The sequence below is a fragment of the Anguilla anguilla genome, chromosome 2 (genome assembly GCF_013347855.1).
Source record: "Anguilla anguilla isolate fAngAng1 chromosome 2, fAngAng1.pri, whole genome shotgun sequence".
Lineage (NCBI taxonomy): Eukaryota > Metazoa > Chordata > Actinopteri > Anguilliformes > Anguillidae > Anguilla > Anguilla anguilla.
In genome coordinates, this window is record NC_049202.1 from 74,599,448 (window position 1) to 74,621,450 (window position 22,003).

At 43.0% G+C, this 22,003-nt stretch overlaps 3 protein-coding genes across 9 annotated transcripts in view; all 3 read right to left on the reverse strand.

Moving 5' to 3' along the window:
• The window catches only part of LOC118220427, a 426,649-nt gene that overhangs the window by 125,905 nt on the left and 278,741 nt on the right, over window positions 1–22,003 (reverse strand). The window lies entirely within an intron of this gene.
• Window positions 1–22,003, reverse strand: part of LOC118219941 (scavenger receptor cysteine-rich type 1 protein M130-like) — a 58,365-nt gene that overhangs the window by 15,164 nt on the left and 21,198 nt on the right. For 2 of the 6 annotated variants that reach the window (XM_035403441.1, XM_035403443.1), the window contains exons 2-4: window positions 12,088–12,252; window positions 7,986–8,300; window positions 7,280–7,585 (exon numbers count right to left, since the gene is read on the reverse strand). In XM_035403441.1, the coding sequence (XP_035259332.1) occupies window positions 7,280–7,585; window positions 7,986–8,300; window positions 12,088–12,252 (786 nt within the window). Of the gene's footprint in view, window positions 1–7,279; window positions 7,586–7,985; window positions 8,301–12,087; window positions 12,253–12,594; window positions 12,682–22,003 lie in introns of those variants that run through there. The other 4 variants (XM_035403446.1, XM_035403442.1, XM_035403444.1 and 1 more) reach the window with 4 other exon arrangements.
• Window positions 16,016–21,224, reverse strand: LOC118220006. Of its 2 annotated transcripts, XM_035403603.1 has the most exons (9): window positions 20,879–21,224; window positions 20,693–20,731; window positions 19,918–20,067; window positions 19,307–19,405; window positions 18,870–18,941; window positions 18,177–18,254; window positions 17,746–17,823; window positions 17,376–17,441; window positions 16,016–17,038 (listed from the first exon to the last, which is right to left on the reverse strand). In XM_035403603.1, exons 2-9 carry the CDS (start codon window positions 20,718–20,720, stop codon window positions 16,971–16,973), a joined length of 639 nt encoding a protein of 212 aa, XP_035259494.1. In that variant the 5' UTR covers window positions 20,721–20,731; window positions 20,879–21,224; the 3' UTR covers window positions 16,016–16,970. The 2 variants fall into 2 exon arrangements, with proteins under 2 accessions (XP_035259494.1, XP_035259493.1); XM_035403602.1 differs by having other exon boundaries at window positions 20,693–21,224.

The following is a 22,003-nucleotide window of genomic DNA, read 5'->3' on the forward strand; positions in this document are numbered from 1 at the left end:
GCTAGCCTCAGCTCTGTCCAGAGGGACTTTGGTGTAATAAAAGCACTGGCAGAGGCTGAGAAACCAAAACAGAACATTAAAATAACAAAATTTAAAACAAAAACAAGTGAGGCCGAGGATTCAGAGGCAGGAGAGGGAGAGAAGAGCCAACCCCCAGAGGACTGTGCTGGGTCCCACAAACAGCTGGAGAGCACAGTCTCCCTGATGAGAGAGATGCTCTCCCTGCAGGAGGTGGAGATGGTGGAGTTAAAGGAGCTGATGCTGTCCCACCAAGCACACAGCGAACCCTCACGTCACCTGCGAGACGAGCTCAGCAAAGTGAAGGCCTCCACGATGGAGCTGAGAGGAGAGGTGCAGGAGCTGCAGCAGGACAGAGAGGCTCTGAGGAGGGAGCTGGGAGCAGTGAGAGAGGAGCTGGAGCTCAGGGAGCAGACCATGCAGAGCCTGAGGGAGCAGCTACAGAGCCTCCAAAACACCCGCAAACACCAGGCCCAGCCTCCTAACACACGCACCCCCATCCCGACTGAGACCACCACAGCAGCGCAAAACCAGCAGGTACCCACCCCCACCCCCCAGCCCAGTGCAGAGAAAGACACTACCCCAGGGCCCTCAGCCACTCAAGTACAGCCTGTTAAAGAAGGCACACAAAAACCAGCCTCAAAATAAAAAAAACAAAACAAAAAACTGCAGACATTCAGAAATTATAATACTTATGGACTCAAATGGTAAATTTTTAAATGAACAGCAGCTCTTCCCAAACCATAATGTTGTGAAACTTGATGTTGTGCCCAAAAACTGAAACAGCATTTGAATTACTCACTAAAAAAAACCTGGGTAAACCAAGTCACATAATAGTGCACACAGGCACTAACGACCTGAGGGAACAGCAAGAGAGATTGGCAGAATCTGTGAGGAGAGTGGCAGAGCGAGCCACTCAGACTTTCCCCTCCACCAAAATCATCATCTCCACCATCCTGCCCAGGACCGATTTCCACCCTCAAACAATCCAACGGATAAATGCTGCCATTTCCCGTGGATGTGCTCTTATGCCCAATGTCCACACCGCACACCACCCAACCCTCCACCTGGACAACCTCCACGACCATGTCCACCTCCAGAAAGGCTCAGTGGGCATATTGGCGAGGAAGCTGAAAGACGTCGCTCTTGGACGCAGCCCAGACGGCCCCCCTCAGATTAGCAGACGACCCTCCAGCCTTCACCCAGCTGGCCTTTACTTCTCACCCCCCCCCAAGGGACTTCACCATGCAGCGGCCACCGCACCACCAGCAGCACAGCGCCCCCAGACCCAGAGCGCCGCCAGCAGCACAGCCCCCCCAGACCAAGAGCACCACCAACAGGACAGCCCCCCCAGACCCAGAGCGCCGCCAGCAGGACATGTGAACCCCCCGCTGAGACCCCACCGGCCCGGCCAGCCCCACAGCAGCAGAGTCCAGCCCAGCAGCAGAAGCAGTACAGCTATGCCGCAGCACTGAAAGGACCAGCCAGAGCCAGCAACACGGACATGGGGGAGATCAAACACCTGCTCAGCCTCATATGCACCAGGCTGATGGGCTAAACATAGTGAGTGCACAGTCTGCTATAAATTTGCAACTATAATCTGAAATATTCTAGTTCCTGTCAAATTGTACTTACCTGTTTTTACACTGTTTATCTCAATTTAAAATAGTTAATTTTGTCTAATTGTTTTTGCACTCATGAACGCACTATCTATTGCACTATGTAACATCCAGGGTATTAACTCGTCCATATTTGGATGTAAAAGCAAGACCCCAGAGTTAAAAAATAACACAAAAAATATAGACATCATTATCCTCCAGGAGACTTGGTGTAAACCAGATTCCATCACTCACTGTCCCCCAAACTACAAAGAAATCATAATATCATCCACCAAACACCGCACAATTAAACGCGGAAGTGATTCAGGAGGAATCATAATTTGGTATAAGGCAGAGCTTACAAATTTTATAACAATTAAAACACAGAAATCACACATCTGGCTTAAAATCAAGAAAGAGAAAACAAACACAAAAAAGACATATTCCTCTGTGCAATCTACATTCCCCCAAGTGAATCCCCATACTTTGATGAGGATATCTTTTCTAACCTCCAAGATGAGATCTGCACGTTCCAGGCTCAGGGGAACGTGCTGATCTGTGGAGATTTGAATGCTCGAACAGGCTCCCTACCTGACTTCAACATTGAAACAGGTAATACTCACATAATGGGTAACAATTACATTAAAAATGTTACTAACTTCCCTAGAAACAGCTCTGACCCACAGGTGAATAAGAACGGGAAGGACCTCCTGCAGCTCTGTCGAAGCCTGGGTCTGTACATTGTCAATGGTAGGTTATGAGGGGACTCTCTGGGAAGAAACACCTATTGCTCTCCTCTTGGCAGCAGTACTGTTGATCACATGGTCACAGACCTAGACCCTTTCTCTTTCAGAGCATTCATTGTTAAAGCACTAACCCCTCTGTCCGATCACAGCCGAATTACTGTGTTTTTCAAAAAGACAGAAATTAACCTCACCACACATACACAGCCCAGCAAGCTGTTCAACATTCCTAGATAATACAGATGGACCCAAAACAGCACAGAGGAGTTCCAGAAAGCAATCAACAGCCAAAATATCCAAACACTATTAGACAGCTTTCTGGATACCACATACATTCACAGTAAAGAAGGTGTCAATCTAGCAGTGAAACATATTAATTATATATTTGGAAAAACTGCAAAAATATCCCAACTCAAACAATCAAAAAACAAACCAAAACACCCAGAGGATAATTGGTTTGATTTGGACTATAAAAATATTAGAAAAGAACTTAGAAACTTATCAAATAAAAAACAGAGACCCAAACAATGTAGATTTACACCTTCATTACTGTGAAACTCTAAAGCAATATAAACGTATGCTCAGAACCAAAAAGGCACAATATACCCACAGAAAACTGACATTAATTGAAGAGTCCAAAAGACAAACCATTTCTGGGAAAACTGGAAAAAACTCAATAAATCCAAACCAGAAGAATTGGCCATACAAATGGAGACATATGGATTAACCATTTTAAAACATTGTATAAAACAATATCATTAGGTACAAATTCAGACCAAAATCATATCCAGGAAAAAACTATCCAGGCATAAACTAGAACTGGCTATAAAAGATAATCAAAACCCACTGGACTCTCCCATTACTGAGCAGGAGCTGAAGGAAAGACTTTAGAATCTCAAACCAAATAAATCAAGCGGGCCTGGTAGTATCCTAAATGAGATGCTGAAACATAGTAGCAAAAAATTCCAATCGACTATCCTCAAATTGTTTAATTTGGTTCTGAGTGTAGGTCACTTCCCTGACATTTGGAATCATGGACTCATAACCCCTATTTTCAAAAATGGTGTAAAATAGAGTAAATGGAGTAAAAGTCAAATTGGATTTCTCCAAAATTGCCGCACGTCTGATCACATTTACACCCTGCACACCCTGATTGACATATATGTTAACCAAAAAAAAAGAAAATATATGCCAGTTTTATAGACTTCCAAAAGGCATTTGATTCAATTTGATTCAAATCCCATAGAAACATGCACACAATACAATTACTTAGGTCTGAAAATAAGTTCCACAGGAAATTTCAATCCTGCAGTGAATGAACTGAAAGAGAAAACATGCAGGGCTTTAGATGCCATAAAACGACAAATTTACATTAAAATTCCAATTAGAATTTGGCTTAAACTATTTGAATCAGTAATTGAACTGCCCTATATTGCCCTATATGGCAGTGAAGTGTGGGGTCCACTTTCAAATCAAAACTTTGCAAAATGGGACAAACACCCTATTGAAACCCTGCATGCAGAGTTCTGCAAGAACATCTTGCATATACAAAGAAAAACAACAAACAATGCATGCAGGGCAGAATTAGGCCAATATCCATTATTAATCAGAATTCAAAAGAGGGCAATAAAATTTTGGAAACATTTAAAAAATAGTGACCCCCCACTCATACCATTACAAAGCCCTAAAATACCAAAAGTTGAGCAAAGAAAAGAGTCCCCTCTATCAGCTGGTCCTGACGCTTAGTTCACTCACCAGTACTAACAACCCACAGCCTCAGGACCAGTACATTGATACAAAATCAATTAGAGTCAACCAAATTATACCTATCAAAAGCAAAATTACATCACCTATTGGGACACTCAAACACAAAGCAAAATGCAGTGTTATCTGGCCTTAAATAGACAGTACACCCTGACAGACTATCTGACCATGGTGACTGATATAAAATTGAGAACCACCTTGACAAAGTACAGACTCAGTGAGCACAGCCTGGCTATTGAGACCGCCACCGCAAATCATGGCTACCTGTCGTAGAAAGGCAGTGCCAACACTGCTCTCTGAGGGAGGTAGAGACAGAGCTGCACTTCATAACCAACTGTGAAAAATATAAAGAAATCATAAAAATCTACTTCCCTAAATTTAACTGGTTCTGCCCATTTTTCAACAACCTTCCTGACCAAGCAAAACTAAAACTACTCCTGGGGGGGAAAGCAGAGTGCTCTACACTTGCAGCACAGTTTCTTGCTGCCTGCCACAGTCTGAGGGACAGTGAGTGATGAAATACAACCATAACACCACACCTATTTACCTATACACAAACATTTACACACGCACACACACACACAGAAATACATCTGTTACTGTGTTACTGTTCTTATGTTATGCTGATTATTTTTATTTATTGTTATTGCAACTTTTTACTGTTAGTTATTGTTACTGTTTATTGTTACTTCTATTGTTTTTATTTTATTATTATTTTTTATTTTAGAGGGAACTGTCCACAGCCAGGGACGAGCTGCAGCATCGTGATAGGACTGTACAAGGTCTGGTGGAGCAGCTGTAGTCCTTCACCATCTCTAACACCACTCACACGGACAGCAAAGCAGCCCAGACTGAGAATCCCCCATCCACAACCAACTCCCCCCCAGCAACACAGTCTCAGGCAAGTACAGACACAACCACCAGCACAGGCAAGCGCACATCAACTAGCAGTGTTCCAGCCTCTCCTCACCCACACACCCCTCAGGTAACAATCCCAGCTACAGAAACAGGGAACAAACAGGCCAAAGCAAAAGCAACACCAACCAACACAGAGATTGCCATATTAATTGATTCAAATGGGAAATTTATAAATGAGGAGCAGCTATTCCCTTGTAGAACAGTGTCAAAAATCTGGTGCCCCACAACAAGAGAGGCCCTAAAGATACTCTCCCCATCACAGCTTGGCAGCCCCAGCCACATTATAATCCACACAGGGACCAATGACCTGAGAGCACAGCAGGAGAGGGTGGCCGGATCCATCAGGAGAGTGGCAGAGAGGGCGACAGGCCTTCCCAAAAAGCAAAATAATCATTTCCACCCTTCTGCCCCGGAAGGACTTTCATCCCTTCACCATACACAAGGCAAACACTGATATTTTACGAGGATGTGCTCTTATGCCCAACGTCCACCTGGCTCACCACCCAGCCCTTGGAACCCACAACCTCCATGACCACGTTCACCTGCACAAACAGGCAGTCAGCATCTTCGCCAAAGCCCTCAAGGACAGAGCTAAGCAGCACAGAAGAATACCAGAAAGCAATCAATGATCAAGAAATTCAAACACTATTGGATACCTTTCTGGCTACTACATACCATCAGAATAAAGAAGAACTAAATCTGGCAGTCAACAATGTAAATAACATATTTGAAAAGGCAGCTTTGATATCAAATTTAAAGAAAAAATGCAATTCCCCTAAACATACCAAAGCTGAAACATGGTTTGACAAAAATTGAAAAGAAATTAGGAACAAACTTAGACAAATATCTAATCAGAAACACAGAGATCAACAAAACCCAGAATTACGCCTTACTTAATTTGAGACATTGAAACGAAATGGGGGCTGTGTATAAAGTGCATCAATTTATACATGGTGAAAACAAAACGCATAAAATGCTCTTTGATAAAAGCTGAGAATTTGCACTTTAGGCAAATATGAATTGTTTGATTACAAACCTAAAATTGTGGAGTACAGAGCCAACTCGAGGAAAAAAATGTCTTTGTCCCAAACAAATTGTTTTTTTAAATGGTTTTAAAATGTTTTTTTTTTTTTTTAATGATAAAAATGTATACATTTGGACATAACACAAAAATGTTACTATCATGTTACCATGGAGGTCGGAAACTGCGCGGGCGGGGTCGAGAGCGTACTCCTTGCGTTTTGAGTGACAGCTGGTGGGTGGACCGTCTGAGGCTGAGACTACAGCTAGAGTGACCGCCGGTTTTTCCCACGGCGCGCAGAAAAATACTTTAAACAATACATATCAAAATGACAGAAAAGTAGACAGCTGAAGTCAGCATTCCCTCCCAGTAGGCTAGTACAATGAACTCGGGCGAATTCAAAATACGATGGCGGGAAAAAAAATAAAAGTGCGGATGGTGGGAAAATGTTGACCGTGACATATATATATATATATATGTGATATATATATATATATATATATATTCTTCTTGTTTTTTACATTTGTGCCCTTCGGGATTGCGTTTAGTGAGTCACTATTTGTGCATCCTTCAACACAACAGTGCCGCTTGCAAGGTGTCATGTTCGCGAGACTTGACAGTGGCAAATGCAGCCGAGCCCTCAATGTTAATCATAAGCAAATACACGCTGTGATAGGCTGCATGCAAATGAGACCGCTTCCTTTATAATTCAAAACAAAAAATTATAAATTGTAAATGATTTGATAATACAGCTGACAAAGCCTATTTTTACCACCAAGGGTAATACAAAATATAAGCGAAGCAATTTCAGTCTGACTTTAAGACCATTAAAAGCTTAATATTTAGCCATTTTGGGCTTGGCCCATTTTTTTGCCCAGGAGTGTATATACTGTATGTTTAACTTTCTCAGATGTAAGAACAGCTCTCCTGCACTGAAAATAGGAAGTAAGACATGGTATTAAAAACCTGACAGTGGATACTGGGAGATCACACAATCTTCACACATATTATCTCACAAAGACACTCGGAAATCACACAAACTCCACACAGATTAAACTCACACAGACACTGGAAGATCCTGCAAACTCCACACGGACATGGGAAATATCACTGTACAATGAATAAAGATCTTATTAAATATAAATGCATACAATCCATTTAGGAACTATATTAACCCAGTATCACTAAAACACACACGGTGCACAGGAGACTCTTACCAGAACACACCAGTCCCACATCGTTTCCATGGGAGCAGGGTTCATTCTGTGAGGGTGCTTTGGGACAGAAGTAAATTTGAGATTCATTGCCTGAACACTGAATCTCCTCTGCCCACACCTGGCCCTCCCCCTGGCCAAACGCAGCTGCCCCCCGCAGCTCTTTAGGAACTCCACAGCCCAGCTCCCTGCACACAACCTCTGCGTCCCGCTGGTCAAAGTCAGCATCACACACCGTGCCCCAGGAGCTCCCATGATGCACCTCTACTCTCCCAGAGCACAGGTCAGCCCCGCCCACCAGCCTGACCTCTGCAGTTAAACAGGGAATAAAGACAGAATCATCAGCAATGACTGGCACCTTATTCCAGAGACAACATTGAGCACAGCTGTATTATTACAGGACTACACATCTATTATACACAGAATACAGCAGTGTGATATGAGCCAATCACGTGTCTACTGCTGTGTGAGATGAGCCAACCATATGTAAACTGCTGTATGAGATGAGCCAATCACAAGTAGAGTGCAGCAACAGACTGTACATTCTGGATTAGTAATTGTAATTGTAAAATGTAATACTATGTTTTAGTTATATTATCATACTGTATATTTGTTCATATAATTGTTGAAACAATTAATCCTCATTTAAATCCAAAGTGCTGAGTTTTTATAAGAATGTTGGCAAGAGCTGAATAACACTGAGTCCTACCTGAGCAGATCACTCCAGCATCCTTTCCATGACCACAGTTATGTACACCCCATCCTGGTGACCAACACTCCATCAGTGTGGATTCTGATCCCCAGCAGAATACATGATCCATCCATATTGTCCCAGACCCTTGTCCAAAGTGAGCATCTCCTGGTGCTTCTACAGCATCTCCACAGCCCAGCTGTCTACACACCACCCCAGCATCTAACAAACCCCAGTAATTACCACACACCGTCCCCCACTCTCCCTGATGGTAAACCTCCACTCTCCCAGCACAGGGGCTGCTTCCATTCACCAGCCTCACATCCTCACTGCCTGAGAGAGAGAGAGAGAGAGAGAGAGAGAGAGAGAGAGAGAGAGAGAGAGAGAGAGAGAGAGAGAGAGAGAGAGAGAGAGAGAGAGAGAGAGAGAGAGAGAGAGAGAGAGAGAGAGAGAGAGAGAGAGAGAGAGAGAGAGAGAGAGAGAGAGAGAGAGAGAGAGAGAGAGAGAGAGAGAGAGAGAGAGAGAGAGAGAGAGAGAGAGAGAGAGAGAGAGAGAGAGAGAGAGAGAGAGAGAGAGAGAGAGAGAGATTTAGTTTTAACAAACCTTTATTGCACAATACATAGTCATTCGGCAACAACAAAAGCAGCTAAAATAAAGAAATCACCATATCAAAATGAACAACAATACCAAGAGAGACACAAATATGAAAAATGATAATAAGAATGTCATGAAAAATGGTTTGATGAGAAATGTAAAACTATGAAAAAAACGAAAACCCGAAAACCAAGATTTATGCCTAAGATACGGTGAAACACTCAAACAATATGAACAAACAATTAAAAATAAAAGACTGGAACACATCAGCACACAACTAAACAGAGGTGTCATCAGGAGGGTGCAGACTGCACCGAAATAACTGGAAATAAATTTGTTGTGCAGTGTTTTGTGTAGCGACGAGTTGAAACAGCTAATGTGACAAGAAGCGCTTTGTCGTTTGAATGCATAACACGCAATTCATTGCGCCCACACCTGCCTGCACCCCCCCCCCCTGCACCCAAGCCCCCCCCCCCCCCCCCCCCCCCCACAACAACAAAATCGGGTGCACCACTGGTGCTTATCCCTCAGGGCCATTAAGCCCCTACAGAATGCAGATGCACACTTTGACCACAAGGTGGAGAAAACCCCTTCACTTTCTCAGACATAAGAACTGTTTTACTGCGCTGAAAATAGGAAATGAGAATGCTATGAATGAGATGGTATTAAAAACCTGAGATTTCACATTTGCAGATATCTCAAGTGGAGTACAGACACAGATCTATTCAAAATGTAATCAGCCTTACTTTCCACAGAAAACGAGAGCATGAGAAGTAGCCTGGAACACCAAGCGTGTTTATTGCAGTTCAGTACTAAGACTTTTCACCTTCTGTTGCATTTCCTGGCTGAATGGTCACTCAGACATGAACCTCAGTAAACTCCTGTGCATCGTAAAACGCTGGCTGTGCAGAGTACAGCTCCTCAAAAGACACAGACGAGCAACAGGAGACCATTCTTCCTACCAAGCTCAGTGCATCTTTATAAGAACTCATTTATCAGTGAAAAAGGAAGAGATTTATCTGGAATGCATTTTAACAATTTAATGATATTACTTTGAATAAAAGTGTATTCCAATTAAATGTCATATAATGTAATGTTTTCAGTGAAATGGTATGTTTCCACAATGAGGATTAAACATGAATTTGAATTGTTAGCTTATATATTTTTTTTATTTGACGTTAGTAGTTCAGCTCTACAAAATCCTGGTTTAACAATCACTTTTATACTTTTAGCATTCATCCTATGGAGTATGTCCTCGTTATATTTCTCGTGAAATTTCAATAATTATTTAATTTGGAAAATGTGCATGTTTTTAAATTGATAGTAAAATATTGCATGAAAAAGACCACATATTCAAATTTACTGAGTTTCAAATAAAATATTTTCCATTTGCAGCCGTAAGCAGCGGTGGAGAATATTATCTGTTCAGAGTGTGTTATTTTAAGAATTACACAGGAAGTCTGACTCTGGATCAACGCTGCTTCAGTCCTGCTTTTGAAGTTGAGGTTTGAGAAGGTGCCAAGTTTTTTTTTTCATTTTTTCTTTTCTTTTTTTAAAAAGTTGCTGTAATAAGTTTTATGAGATGAGAGAATTTTAATAAGTGCAATATATTATTAATGTGCTTCCATAAAGGCATCAAATGTATCACTGAAGAGAGTACGTCACATTTCCGTTGTGCCTCCTGTTAAAACACACCGAAGACGGAAGAGTTCTTATAAAACTACACTATTAAAAAGCAACTTGCATCTACAAAAAGTGAAAATATTAATTAGGCTAACTTATGATATAAATTTCACGCAAACATCAGGTATTTCTGGGAACTCCAACTAATACCTGGACTTATATTCATGACTATCAGGTGCCAAATTACATAGACACGGAAACGATAAAAAACACATTTGAAAAAAATCTTTATATTCACATATATTTATATTTACTAAAACACAAACATGATCAAACAAAAAACTTTATCCTGTCTGGATTATTCAAATATCATGTTTTATATACCAGTGAATGAAATACAGAAACATTTCCTAAATAATTAATAATAAAATGACTTTCATGAAAGCTTCATGAATGATGCAGAGAAATATTACTACAGTAAACTCTGGTGTTTAGAGATGACCTGGAGCCCTGCCCTGCCTGCAGAGCTGCCCCTCTGACCCCTTGGCCCTGACCCCCAGTCTCTGAGCCCTGACTGGGTGTGGAGAAGCTGGAGAGGAGGATAAAGCTGGTACTCACTGACTGTGGAGAGCAGGAGCAGGGAGGAGAGAGAGAGAAAGAACAGACATCTCTCCATCTTCAGCGCAAACGAACCAAACCTTCCTCAGAGCAGAGTGAATGCTCACACCTTCACCTCTGAGCTCTCAGAGAGACTGAGCCCTGTGCACACGCCCGGCCCCCCTCTGAGAGAGCACACTCTTTCCCCCCCACCAATCACACTCACTGCTGCCTTATAAGAGCACTGCAGGAACACTTCAAACAGCCACGGTGACAAACCAGCGCACGCCATTTACATTTTCTCCATATATTCCAACTCTGCGTCACTGCAGGCTGTCAGGACTCCTCCCACCAGAAGACCCCGCCCCTGTGACACACTGCGCTGACAGACACAGAAGAAGAAAGTGGCTCGTTTCTAAAAAAGGATGGAGTTTTCAGTGCAGTGTTTGGCTGTGCAGTCTGAAACCCAGTGCAGTCTTGGGCCTTTAGGAAAAACAAAAACCTGGCGAGAGAGAAATGGGGGGTGGACCATTGGAAAGAACTGATCGTTAAGTCCACCCCCAGAGAGGCACCCATCTGTCACACATCCACCATGTACAGATGAAACAGCAAAGATTTTGATTTTCATTTGGACTTTTGTAAATTGATCATAACTGTTATTGTGTTGGCTTATTTTCAGATTTTAATGTTTTTGTCTGGGGCCTGTTCAGGTGATGATCTTTTAATGTGTAAGAATAATAATAAAAAAACAATAAAAGACAAAGTGCAGTCTGAAACCCTATGCAGCAAAGCCCTGATGCATTTTGTTTAAAAAATGATAATATTCCTGATACATTTTCAGTGTAAATGCAAATGCATAAAGCAAATAAAAGACATGAAAATAGGATGTAATAACACAGCGAAAGACTGAATTTTAGTGAAAATATGCATTTTTATTAAAGGTTTAAAAAGAATAATTATGACAATAATGGTCAAACAAAACAGTAACAAGGTGGGCAACCCAGCAGACTGACCAACCCTCTACACTCATTTTAACAAGAAAAATAAAGATTTTAGTTTTTCATTCCATGCAGAAATGTAGGTTCTACAACAAGACATTTGTTAATAGTGCAATATTTAACTAAATATAAGACTTCTATGGGTTCATAGTGAAACATTTAACACACAAAGCCAGTGCTGTGTGTTAACAGTGAAATCTTACCTGAGGTCCCAGGTGGAGCAGCAGTGGCAGACTGGGGAGGAGTACTTTGGTGGAGGTACTGGGGACAGGCCTCAGGGCTGCAGCGTGGGTGGGTGGGTGAATTACCTGATGGTGCTGCAAGATGATGGGCCGTTGGGTCCCTCTCGTCCTCCACATCTTCAAATCCCTCATTCTCCACGTGCAACTCTTCCTCGTGAGGAGTCCAAGCTCCTCCCGCAGCACTCAGACTGAGAACGCGGCCACTCCCCCGTTCAGCTCTCCTGCAGCGCACTTGGCAGATAACAATCTGTATGCTTCGTCACAATGCTTAACGAATGAGCTACAATAGCTTTTATATTTACACCCAAAAATCCTACGTATGGAAAAATAAATATTTATAGACACTTAGCAGACATTCTAAATACTTCACATTGCTTCACATCATTTTGCTTTAAAATAAAATAAAGGTGGCTAACAGTTCAGCTAATAACCGTTCCAGGTGAGTTATTGTCAACGACAACTTAAATTCAGCAAGCTAACTTGAGCAGTAGGCATTGTATCCTCATTATCCCTCGTCACCACGACGGCAAACGAGAACTTCCACCACAAAGAAATATTTGCTAAAATACTTACGGATCAGTGGACATCGATTACCTGTATCGTTGCTAAATACATAATGAAAAAAATCATAAAATTTTGACGCTAGCTTCACTGAGCTGTACTAACAGCTTTCCCGGAAGTCTAGTTCGACTTTACCGCCGTCGAACAGTAATGACGTCATTGGTTAAAGAAAAGCTGAGCGCCGTTTGGCCAGGCCAGTGAAGGGAAAATGATGGAAAGGCTGCTTACTACACAAGCGTTTCAGTGCAGTTATTTGACGCAAAGCACTAACTGTTTAATACTTCATCACAACTACAGTCCTTTCTAAAACGATAGTGTTTTTCAAAAATAGAAATAGGCCCTACTTAAATATTGACCATATAGTTTAAAACTACGGTGAGGATCTGTTGAGCTCGTGCTGAGAGCTCCCTTAAGTCTGTCAAAGAATATGTCTATAGTTTTTGTCCTTGGTAAGCAAATTCAGTCTTGTTTCACAACACATCGTGCTACAGTTTGTGCACCACAGCTGAAATGAGCAGTAGCCTACAGAAATCGCAGCTTCCATTTAGCATGTTTGCGGTGTGTGAGACACAGCAGCGACCTCGTGCTGATGGACATTTGCGGTGAGATGGTACTCTGTCAGCACATGGTTCTGAATGGACAGCAGACACTCCTGGGTGTGGGCTGAGTTATATGACCTTTGGTGCTGCAGTAAATAATGCATGTTTTAAAACCGTTATATTTGGAATCAGTGAAAATATACCATACAATAAACTGATATCGTGGTATAAAAGTGGAACTTATTATGATAACATTTATATTTTATAAGCTCCCAGGCATGGAACTGACAGCACCCTCTTTGCCAGAGTATAAACACACACACACATTCAGTACATTCAGTTTCTCCAGAGCAATAACCCTGCTGCATTTGCTTATTTCAAACACATACGCGCTCGCGCATGCAGACCCCGTTATTTTCCTGCCACACACAGGAAGGAAGCTACAGAACTGCTGTAAAATGCCAGGGCATATCTTACTTATCAGATTGCCTCTAGAGAAAAAAGGAAAAAAAAATAAAATAGCGGACGCTGTGGCTCATAAGCTTCCCACGCGAGGGCGTCATCAAAACACAGAAACCACGTGAGCGTCTCTTACCCGCAGCTCCTCTGCAGAGGAGAGAGAAGCTTGGCACTCAAATGTAGATGAATGAGACGTACACGATAACCAGTACAACTTCCGGCAGCTGTGTTTACGTTCGGATACTCTGCGATACTGGAGGGGGTTGAAGTCCCTCTGCAAGCTCCTCAGTGTCACAGTTAAAGGTCAGGTTAGGTCATGTGGGCCTATCAGAGTCATGCTGATTTCTCTCAGAAACCACACCTAAGGCAACATACTCCGTGTGTAAAATATATTTCAGTTAATATTATTTTATACTTATTTAGGAGTTCAAATAGAGTTACAGCATCCACTTTGGGGTTCCACTTGTAAGTTTCAGATATTGTGTTTCAACACTATCTTTAAACAGTGTTTAGGAGAGGGAGCTTGTTGGTATCTTTTGTGGTTGATTATGAGACTTGTTGACCTCAAAATGCAACTAAACTCAAACTGTGATCATTGGGCTCTTCTTTGCCTCCCTCATCATCTTCCTCACTGTGTGGGGGTACCACATGTGTCCCAGCAATTCTTTCAAGATGGAGTTCTCAAACAGATTAGTCAATCCTCTCCCCAGACAACCCTCCCCCGCTCCCCACTCCCCCCAATCACACAGACGAGACAAACAGCAGGAGGACTCGGTGACTGAAGCATGATGTCAGAGGAAAGGGAATATTCACACTGCATTTTGCTCCAGAGTTGAACCTCTCTGGGGTCAAACCCCTATCATCTGGAGGCCTGGATGGGTGACCTCGCTCTTCTGAACCATGTATTAAATTAATATACACGGGCAGTCTATTTTACCATAGTTTAATACCTCAGGCAATAATCTGCCCAAACACTGATTAATTGCTTTGACAGATTCCCCATTAGCTCCCTATTGCCATTTAGCTCATCTTTAACTATTGATAGCAAGCTAGTCAGTGGAGGATGGGCTCTTCCTCTGTGGACTGGTTCCACCTATGATGTTTTCACACTGGGAATCTTCTTATAATTATTGTTTCAGTCTTTTTTTTTCACCCCACTTGCTCTTAGTTTTGGCTGACAGTGAAACATGACCTCTGCTGACCTCATCTGGACACAGGTATGTACTGCATCAGCCAAGACAGGGCAGCCGACAGCAGGACATATCACATAGACATAGAGACTTAAACATTAAAACCAGGAGAGGCGAGTCTAAGGTTATTCATCGGTGCAGTTTATTTTATTAGTGGCCTCTCATTGCTCTCCTACCTTCTGTTCTGTCTTGTAGGAGGATATAGTTAAATGACAAAAGCCACACATTAACACAGACAGTGGTGGTATGATCATTGGCCACAGGTGTCTCTCTCACCTGGAGGTCCAGGTACCACATACATCTGGTACCACCAACTCATCCTCTACATCTGAGTGATTACACACCTTTAATTCCCCACACACTGATTCCCCAGGTTGTCACTGCAAAAGAGAACTCACTTAACTGTTTGATTAAATAAAGATTATTACATTTTCAAAAGGGATAAGATGAGAACATCTGTATTACAGCATTGGGGCAATAGAGTGTGGAGTGAGATTGGGACAGTTATCCCTGTGACTGGGAATGGGAGATGCAGGCAGGACCTGTTGGTGTTGTTAAGGTTTTGCGTATTTTCACCACTAGGAGTCAGTAAAAATCCCAGTACAGTGAACATGTGGAAATGCTGATCATTGGGACAAAACCAGGCTTCTGTTGGCAAGCTCAGTATTAAAGCAGGTCAAGAGAATTTGTCCCATGAAATGCTGCAAATAATGATCAGAATAAACAAGAGTAGCGCTGTCTTCTATCTTTATTGGGCTGGAACGGCAGGAGTAGCGAGGGGAACCGGGCGAGCGCGCGTGGAATGTTGAGCACGGAATTGAATATAAACCGCCAGAGATGCCGGAGTGTTCACTGAGAGAATTAATTGAGGGGAACGACTATAAAGTAAAATGGAGAAAGTACGATCCGTGAGGATAAAACGATATGCCCAGAGGGATGGGACGGAGAGGGAGGGATTCCTAGAACGGCAATTAAAATAATTTTGGTTTAGTTTTAAGAAACTTAGTTTTCCCCGGTGGTCTCCCACCCAAATACTTCCAAAGCCCACACCTGTGTAGCTTCAGCCATGAAGCAGGAGCAGGGTGCAGGGTGCTATGGCTGCTGTTCTGTTTCTCTTCCTCTATTTCAGTGTCATAAATCTGCAAACAATCTAATCTGTGTACTATACCTATCCCTGCATATTTTCAAATGAATTAACAAATACGTTAATGTAGAATAGAAATAAAAGGAAATGAGAAAACAAAGTTTAATCAGTCTTTAAGCTTTATTTAAAAATGTCTTATTGACATACAGCTGTTTAAAAAAACTGGTATTGCTTAAGAAGGCTAAGAAATACATTGTGAGCATTTTAGCTAAATATCATATTTAATTTTTATAAAATCTTGTCTATCAAAAGCAGTATAATTCTCCAAGATATAGCATCCAAATATCTAAAAACTATATATATAAAAAGGTCAAAAAAAAATATTATTTTGTTAAAAATAATTTGAGTAGTAATAAAAGCAGTATGAAATGAGTAGTAGTGAAAAAGCAGCCAGTGCAGACTTACTGCCTTGTTCATATTCAGCTCAAATGGAATGATGAACAAACTCAGCATCTTGAAAAATGTGATCTTGCAAAGGAGCATGTTGGGATGCTGGATAAGTGCTGCCTGACTACCCTTCCACATGTCAATCAGAGAGAGCCAACATGGACAGCTCTGACCTGCTCATGATGAAACACAGCAGCCAAAACTGAAAGGGTTTCAATGGAAATACAAACAAATCTAAAGCAAAGGCTTACACAGGCTAAAGCTCAGTTTTCATTTTTACATTCCAAAAATTTTGATGCATTCATTTCATATTGAAGTGGCCAGTACTGACTCCATGTAGTTTGAGCTGTACATCATCATCTTGGTCAGAAAAAGTAACTGTCTCATTGTGTCAGTGAATGCAAGCTATTGTTCTCAATGTATACAAGTACCAGCATTTCCAATGAGCTAATTTATGAAAGAGCTAAGGAGTCCACAGTAAATAATTTCAGGTGAATTATTAATTCATGAATAACTGATCTAGTGGGATATGGTTTTATCACTTTAAAACATTTTGCTTGAGATGTGTAGGATAAAGGAGTCCATGTAAGTTCTTCTATCCGAACTTGTGGGTGGACACTTTCGAAGTTAGAACTGTCAATCTCACAGTGCTCCTCCACTTTCAGAAGGCTACTCCCCCACGTCATCATAGTCCATCCCCCAGGGAGCGGGTGGGCTTTCAGCCGGAACACTCTCCGCTACAGGGATGGATCAGGAGACAGACAGACACAGTCAGGGAAAGGCTCATTTTCACCAAATACCTGCTGCGATCTTGTAATTCTATACTGAAAGAAAAAGTTTCAATCAAAATATTTTCATAGGGTCATGTCTACACTAAAATGTCTACTCTCAGAAAAGTTTGCAGGTGGAACAGAATGTGCATATTATCATAATTGCCCATGAAGCAATCTGGAAAAATGTCTTCCAAGAACCGGTATATTAAATATAATGGGATGGATTGATGGATTTTTATTAAACCATAAAAGCTTGTAGTTATTCATGTTATACAGATTGATTCACTTTGTACAGACTCACCAACTTGAATCCAGTCCAGAGTTACGGCATCATCATAATTCTCCTCTGTGTCTGTCACATGATCCCCTGTAACAAACCACACAGACAGGAAGTAGCCCATGGCAATGATTTTCACAAATTACACAGACAGGAAGTACAAATGACATAGACAGGAAGTAATGATTTTCAACACAGGATAGTGTCTTAATCTATAAAATTCTATAAATAGAATAATAAACATAATAATCTAAAATATAAATATTACATTAATAATGAATAAATCACATGATTGCAGCCAGAGACACAGAAAAGCACCTGAGCAGAACACAGTGAATTCAGTGACAGACATTGTGTTTCACTCCAACATTCTGTCTGTAAAGAGAAACTCAACCTGGAAAAGCGTCTGGGCCCGGCTGCATAGTGATGACACCATCATAGTGCTCTGGTGCATCTCCCTCCACCAGCTCCCCTTAAACAGACAGAGAGAAGCAGCAGTGCTGGTTAAACTGGGCACACTGGTTATAGTGCTCATAATGGCTATATTGGTTTTGGTGGTTATACTGGTTACACTAATTATCGGGGCAACAACTTTAAAAGTAATTTCCATGTCTAAGACTGGACAACAAAACAAGTCAACTGCAAGAAATGTTCTATGTAATGAAATAATTCCATTAATGCGCATGTTTTATTCATCTAAAAAGGCCAAGGGAGATTGGACAATTAACACAAAAAACTAAATACAGCATATAATAATGAATGCAATTAAATGTATTCATGAGGAGAAAATATTGAATCATCCCACCAACCAATCAAAACACTCACCTGCCACACTGTCTGGATGCTTATCCGCTGGGATGACATCATCATAGTTCTCCGGTGTGTCCTCCATCACCAGGTCCCCTGAAAGCAAGGAGACTTCTGGGGACTTGTGGCTGAATCTCAGGACTGTCAAACAGCAGGACAGTGGGGCCTTTCAGAGAAGCACTGAATAACACTTCAGCTAGCTGTGTTTGCACACTGCAGTCACAGCTGCCTGACGGTGTGGGGACAGTCTAACTGACCCCATATTTAATCCTTGGTATGTGGGTGCTGGGGAATTCACACCACTGAGTCCCACAGGAACCAACCTGACCCGGTGGAAACAGAGAGACGGAACACAGAGGAGCGCAGCTCCACCTGCTGGAAGACGTCTGTAACTACCTAGAAATCTATGAGCCCTGAAGGGCACTATTTCAGTGCTCCTGAGGGGTAGAAGTAGCGGATTAACAGTCTATCCCCACGTACCCATAACGGCTATTTTAATAAATATATGTCATGATTAAACACCATATCTACAATATGATTATATTACAGGCATTTAGCAGACCCTCTTATTCTGAGTAACTGTGATCCTGTTACGTACCCCACCGAAACTCTGAGGAGCACTCAGGAGTTCCACCCCTCCAAAAATCACCCTGGAACCACAGCACCACCCCCTACGCCCACTGAGAGCTCCACAGAGCTCCGCCCCCTTACCTGAGAGGGAGTGTCCCTCGCCGTCCCCCAAGTCTTCATACCCAGAGGGCGGATCCTCCGCAAGGCCTCTCCCTGTGAACAGGAGAGAGGGTGTGTCCTGACCCCGCCCACACCACACATGCTCTAAGCGGCATAGCTCAGGAGGTAAGAGCGGTTGTCTGGCAGTCGGAGGGTTGCCGGTTCGATCCCCCACCCTGGGAGTGTCGAAGTGTCCCTGAGCAAGACACCTAACCCCTAATTGCTCCCAACGAGGTACCTTGCATGGCAGCCTTTCACCATTGGTATGTGAGTGTGTGTGTAAATGGGTGAATGAGAGACATCAACTGTAAAGCGCTTTGGATAAAAGCGCTATATAAATGCAGTTCCTTTACCAGTTTTCCACAGTGTGTTTAAGACGTTACTGTGCAGCACAAGGAGGACAGATCCGATTCACTCACCCCACCGGGGGGTGCTGTAGGTTCCCCCTCTAGCCAGTGTGTAATTGATCTCCTCGTAGACGGCTTCGCGCAGAGGGGCGTGGTCCCATTCAGACAGGGCTGTGTGAGCAGAGACAGAGAATCACAGAGTCAGAGTCTCCTCTCAGAGAGCACATCTCTCTCTGCATGAGCAGCAGAGGTACAGCACACAGCTACTGTCATACACCAGCCACCTGTCAGAGACCAGTCCCCTGTACGACTGCTGATCTGAGATCAGTCCAACCTTTCATCACATAACGAATATCTTATCCACACAGACTGCAGGAATGTGATTGACCACAGGCGGGCGCACGATCAGCATGCCAACCAAATCCCTCTCCCTTGGCAACACTACGGCCAATCACGCGTCACCCAGCAGTCTCCTTGCTTTCAGGGCAGCTGGTGATGGAGGACTCGGCCCCACACTGCGGGGCCCACCCACACGCACTGGCGCAGGGTCTTAACTGGGCGAGCCTCCCATCAGCCCCCATTCAGAGCTGCGTGGTTAACCCACTGAGCTGATCACTGGAGAGGCTTCTTCAGTCACACTCGGTGTGTGATGGCGGTTCACCCAGCGCCCGTCCGCCCCCTACCTCTCTTCAGCGCTCTGTTCTGGAACAGCAGAACACCCAGCACTGCCAGCAGCAGGAACAACAGCGCCCCCATCACCAGGAAGGCCACTGTTGGGATAGACAGGCTGGGCGGAGCCTCCTTTAATCGGGGCACGGGCTGTTTGGACACAACTGGGGGAGAGGGGTTGGGCATCAGCAGAGAACATGGCACACTGCCTCTACTCTACTTACACTAACCACTGAGCTGTGTTTCCACCTACAGTACTGTACTTATACAGCCAGCCATCCAGTGACCTATTAAAACAGAGCAACTGCATGAAGCAAACTGAGTCATTCCACAAGATACCCACTACAACATAAAAAGGTGCCTGAGAGCAAGTGCATGGTTAACTTTCCAGCGAATAAACTTCAGTTAAGTCTGTGCTATCTGTACTGTCTTCTCTATTCAAGAACATTGGTTATTTAAATTTAGCAAACTGCTAGCTTGATACCAGCATTCAGCAAGCTTAGAGAGCCACACCATGTTTAATGTTAGATAGAAACCTATAGGATTACATTCAGTCTTAACGCATTAATGCAGAGGTACTGTTGCCAACAGGGAAAAAACTGCAACAGCATTTATTTTTTAACGCTCAAATACTGAGTGTTACTTAGAAACCTATGCAGGCAAAAAGTCACCACCATTCATATGGTGGAAATGCAATACAATGAATTAATGGAAAAGCTAGTCCCAACAGCTGAAATTGGTTGTGAGGTCCTCTTTTCACTGTATAAATGACTCCTGGGGCAACTTTACCTGGCTGTGATTTTGGTTTTGTGGTCATTGCAGGAGTACCTAAAACAATAAAATAATGAATAAATTAAAATACATTGTTTTATTTATCGGGCATGTGAAAGGGTTTGTTTGATTGACAGGGCTCTGAGCTCAGCCTCAGGTTTTATCTCCCAAACTCTCTCCTACACCACCCAGAGGAGTCCATACCTGCAGTGGAGCTGGACTCAGATAAAGGGCCTGTAAAATAAAAATTAAGAGTTTTGTTATTTATTCATTCAGTTGTTCCACTTCCTGTTCCTGCCTGCTGTTATTGGCTGTGACCCTGATGATGTCACATCCTCTCTGCTCGTTGCCTAAATCTTTATGGATGCACTTCTGTAAGCTGCCCTGTATAAGAGCTTCTGATAAATGTAAATGTAGTTCCAAAGCATCATGTTTTCTACTTGCATTATTAGTGAGCACATGAATAAAGCAATCATCGAGCTGTAATGCAGGGTGGATCTTTAAGCTGCTCCTGGGGTTTAGGGTGTGTGTTTCTGTCAGGGCTCCAGTGATTAATCTTCTCAGAAGATGGCAGTCAGCCTGACGTGATCTGGAGTCGCAGGCTCACCTGTGCAGGTGACCCCAGCCTGGTTCTGGTGTGGGCAGCGGCTGTGCTGGTGCACAGAGTGTGGGCAGTCCCACAGGTGCATCTCAGTGCCCCTGCAGTTCACCTCAGTCAGCCAGAGGGTGCCATTCCCCATCCCAAATGTAGCATTACCATGAGCCTTTGCTGCTGACCCACAGTCCAGCTGTCTGCACACCACCTGGACGTCCATCGTGTCCCAGGAGTCTCCACACACCGTCCGCCAGGAGCCCCCGTGGAACACCTCCAGCCTCCCAGAGCACCCGCCTTCACCCCCCACCAGCCGGAGGGGCCAGTGACCTACAGCAGGAGACACAGATGAGCTGAGCAGCCTCATTACCTTTACCATCTCCTACAGACACATCTCCACTAACACTATGACTGACCTCATTACGTTTAGCATCTCCTACAGACACATCTCCACTAACACTATGACTGACCTCATTATGTTTAGCATCTCCTACAGACACATCTCCACTAACACTATGACTGACCTCATTATGTTTAGCATCTCCTACAGACACATCTCCAGTAACACTATGACTGACCTCATTATGTTTAGCATCTACAGACACATCTCCACTAACACTATGACTGACCTCATTATGTTTAGCATCTACAGACACATCTCCATTAACACTATGACTGACCTCATTATGTTTAGCATCTCCTACAGACACATCTCCACTAACACTATGACTGACCTC

What these genes read in the sequence shown, in the direction of transcription:
- LOC118220006 (XM_035403603.1), bottom strand. Translation starts at nt 20,720, where the DNA reads ATGACCACAAAACCAAAATCACAGCCAG. An exon ending in CTACAGCACCCCCCGGTGGG is followed by an intron (nt 18,942 to 19,306) that starts GTGAGTGAATCG and finishes TCCTGTTCACAG; the next exon opens with GGAGAGGCCTTGCGGAGGAT. An exon ending in TCTGGACTGGATTCAAGTTG is followed by an intron (nt 17,039 to 17,375) that starts GTGAGTCTGTAC and finishes CCATCCCTGTAG; the next exon opens with CGGAGAGTGTTCCGGCTGAA.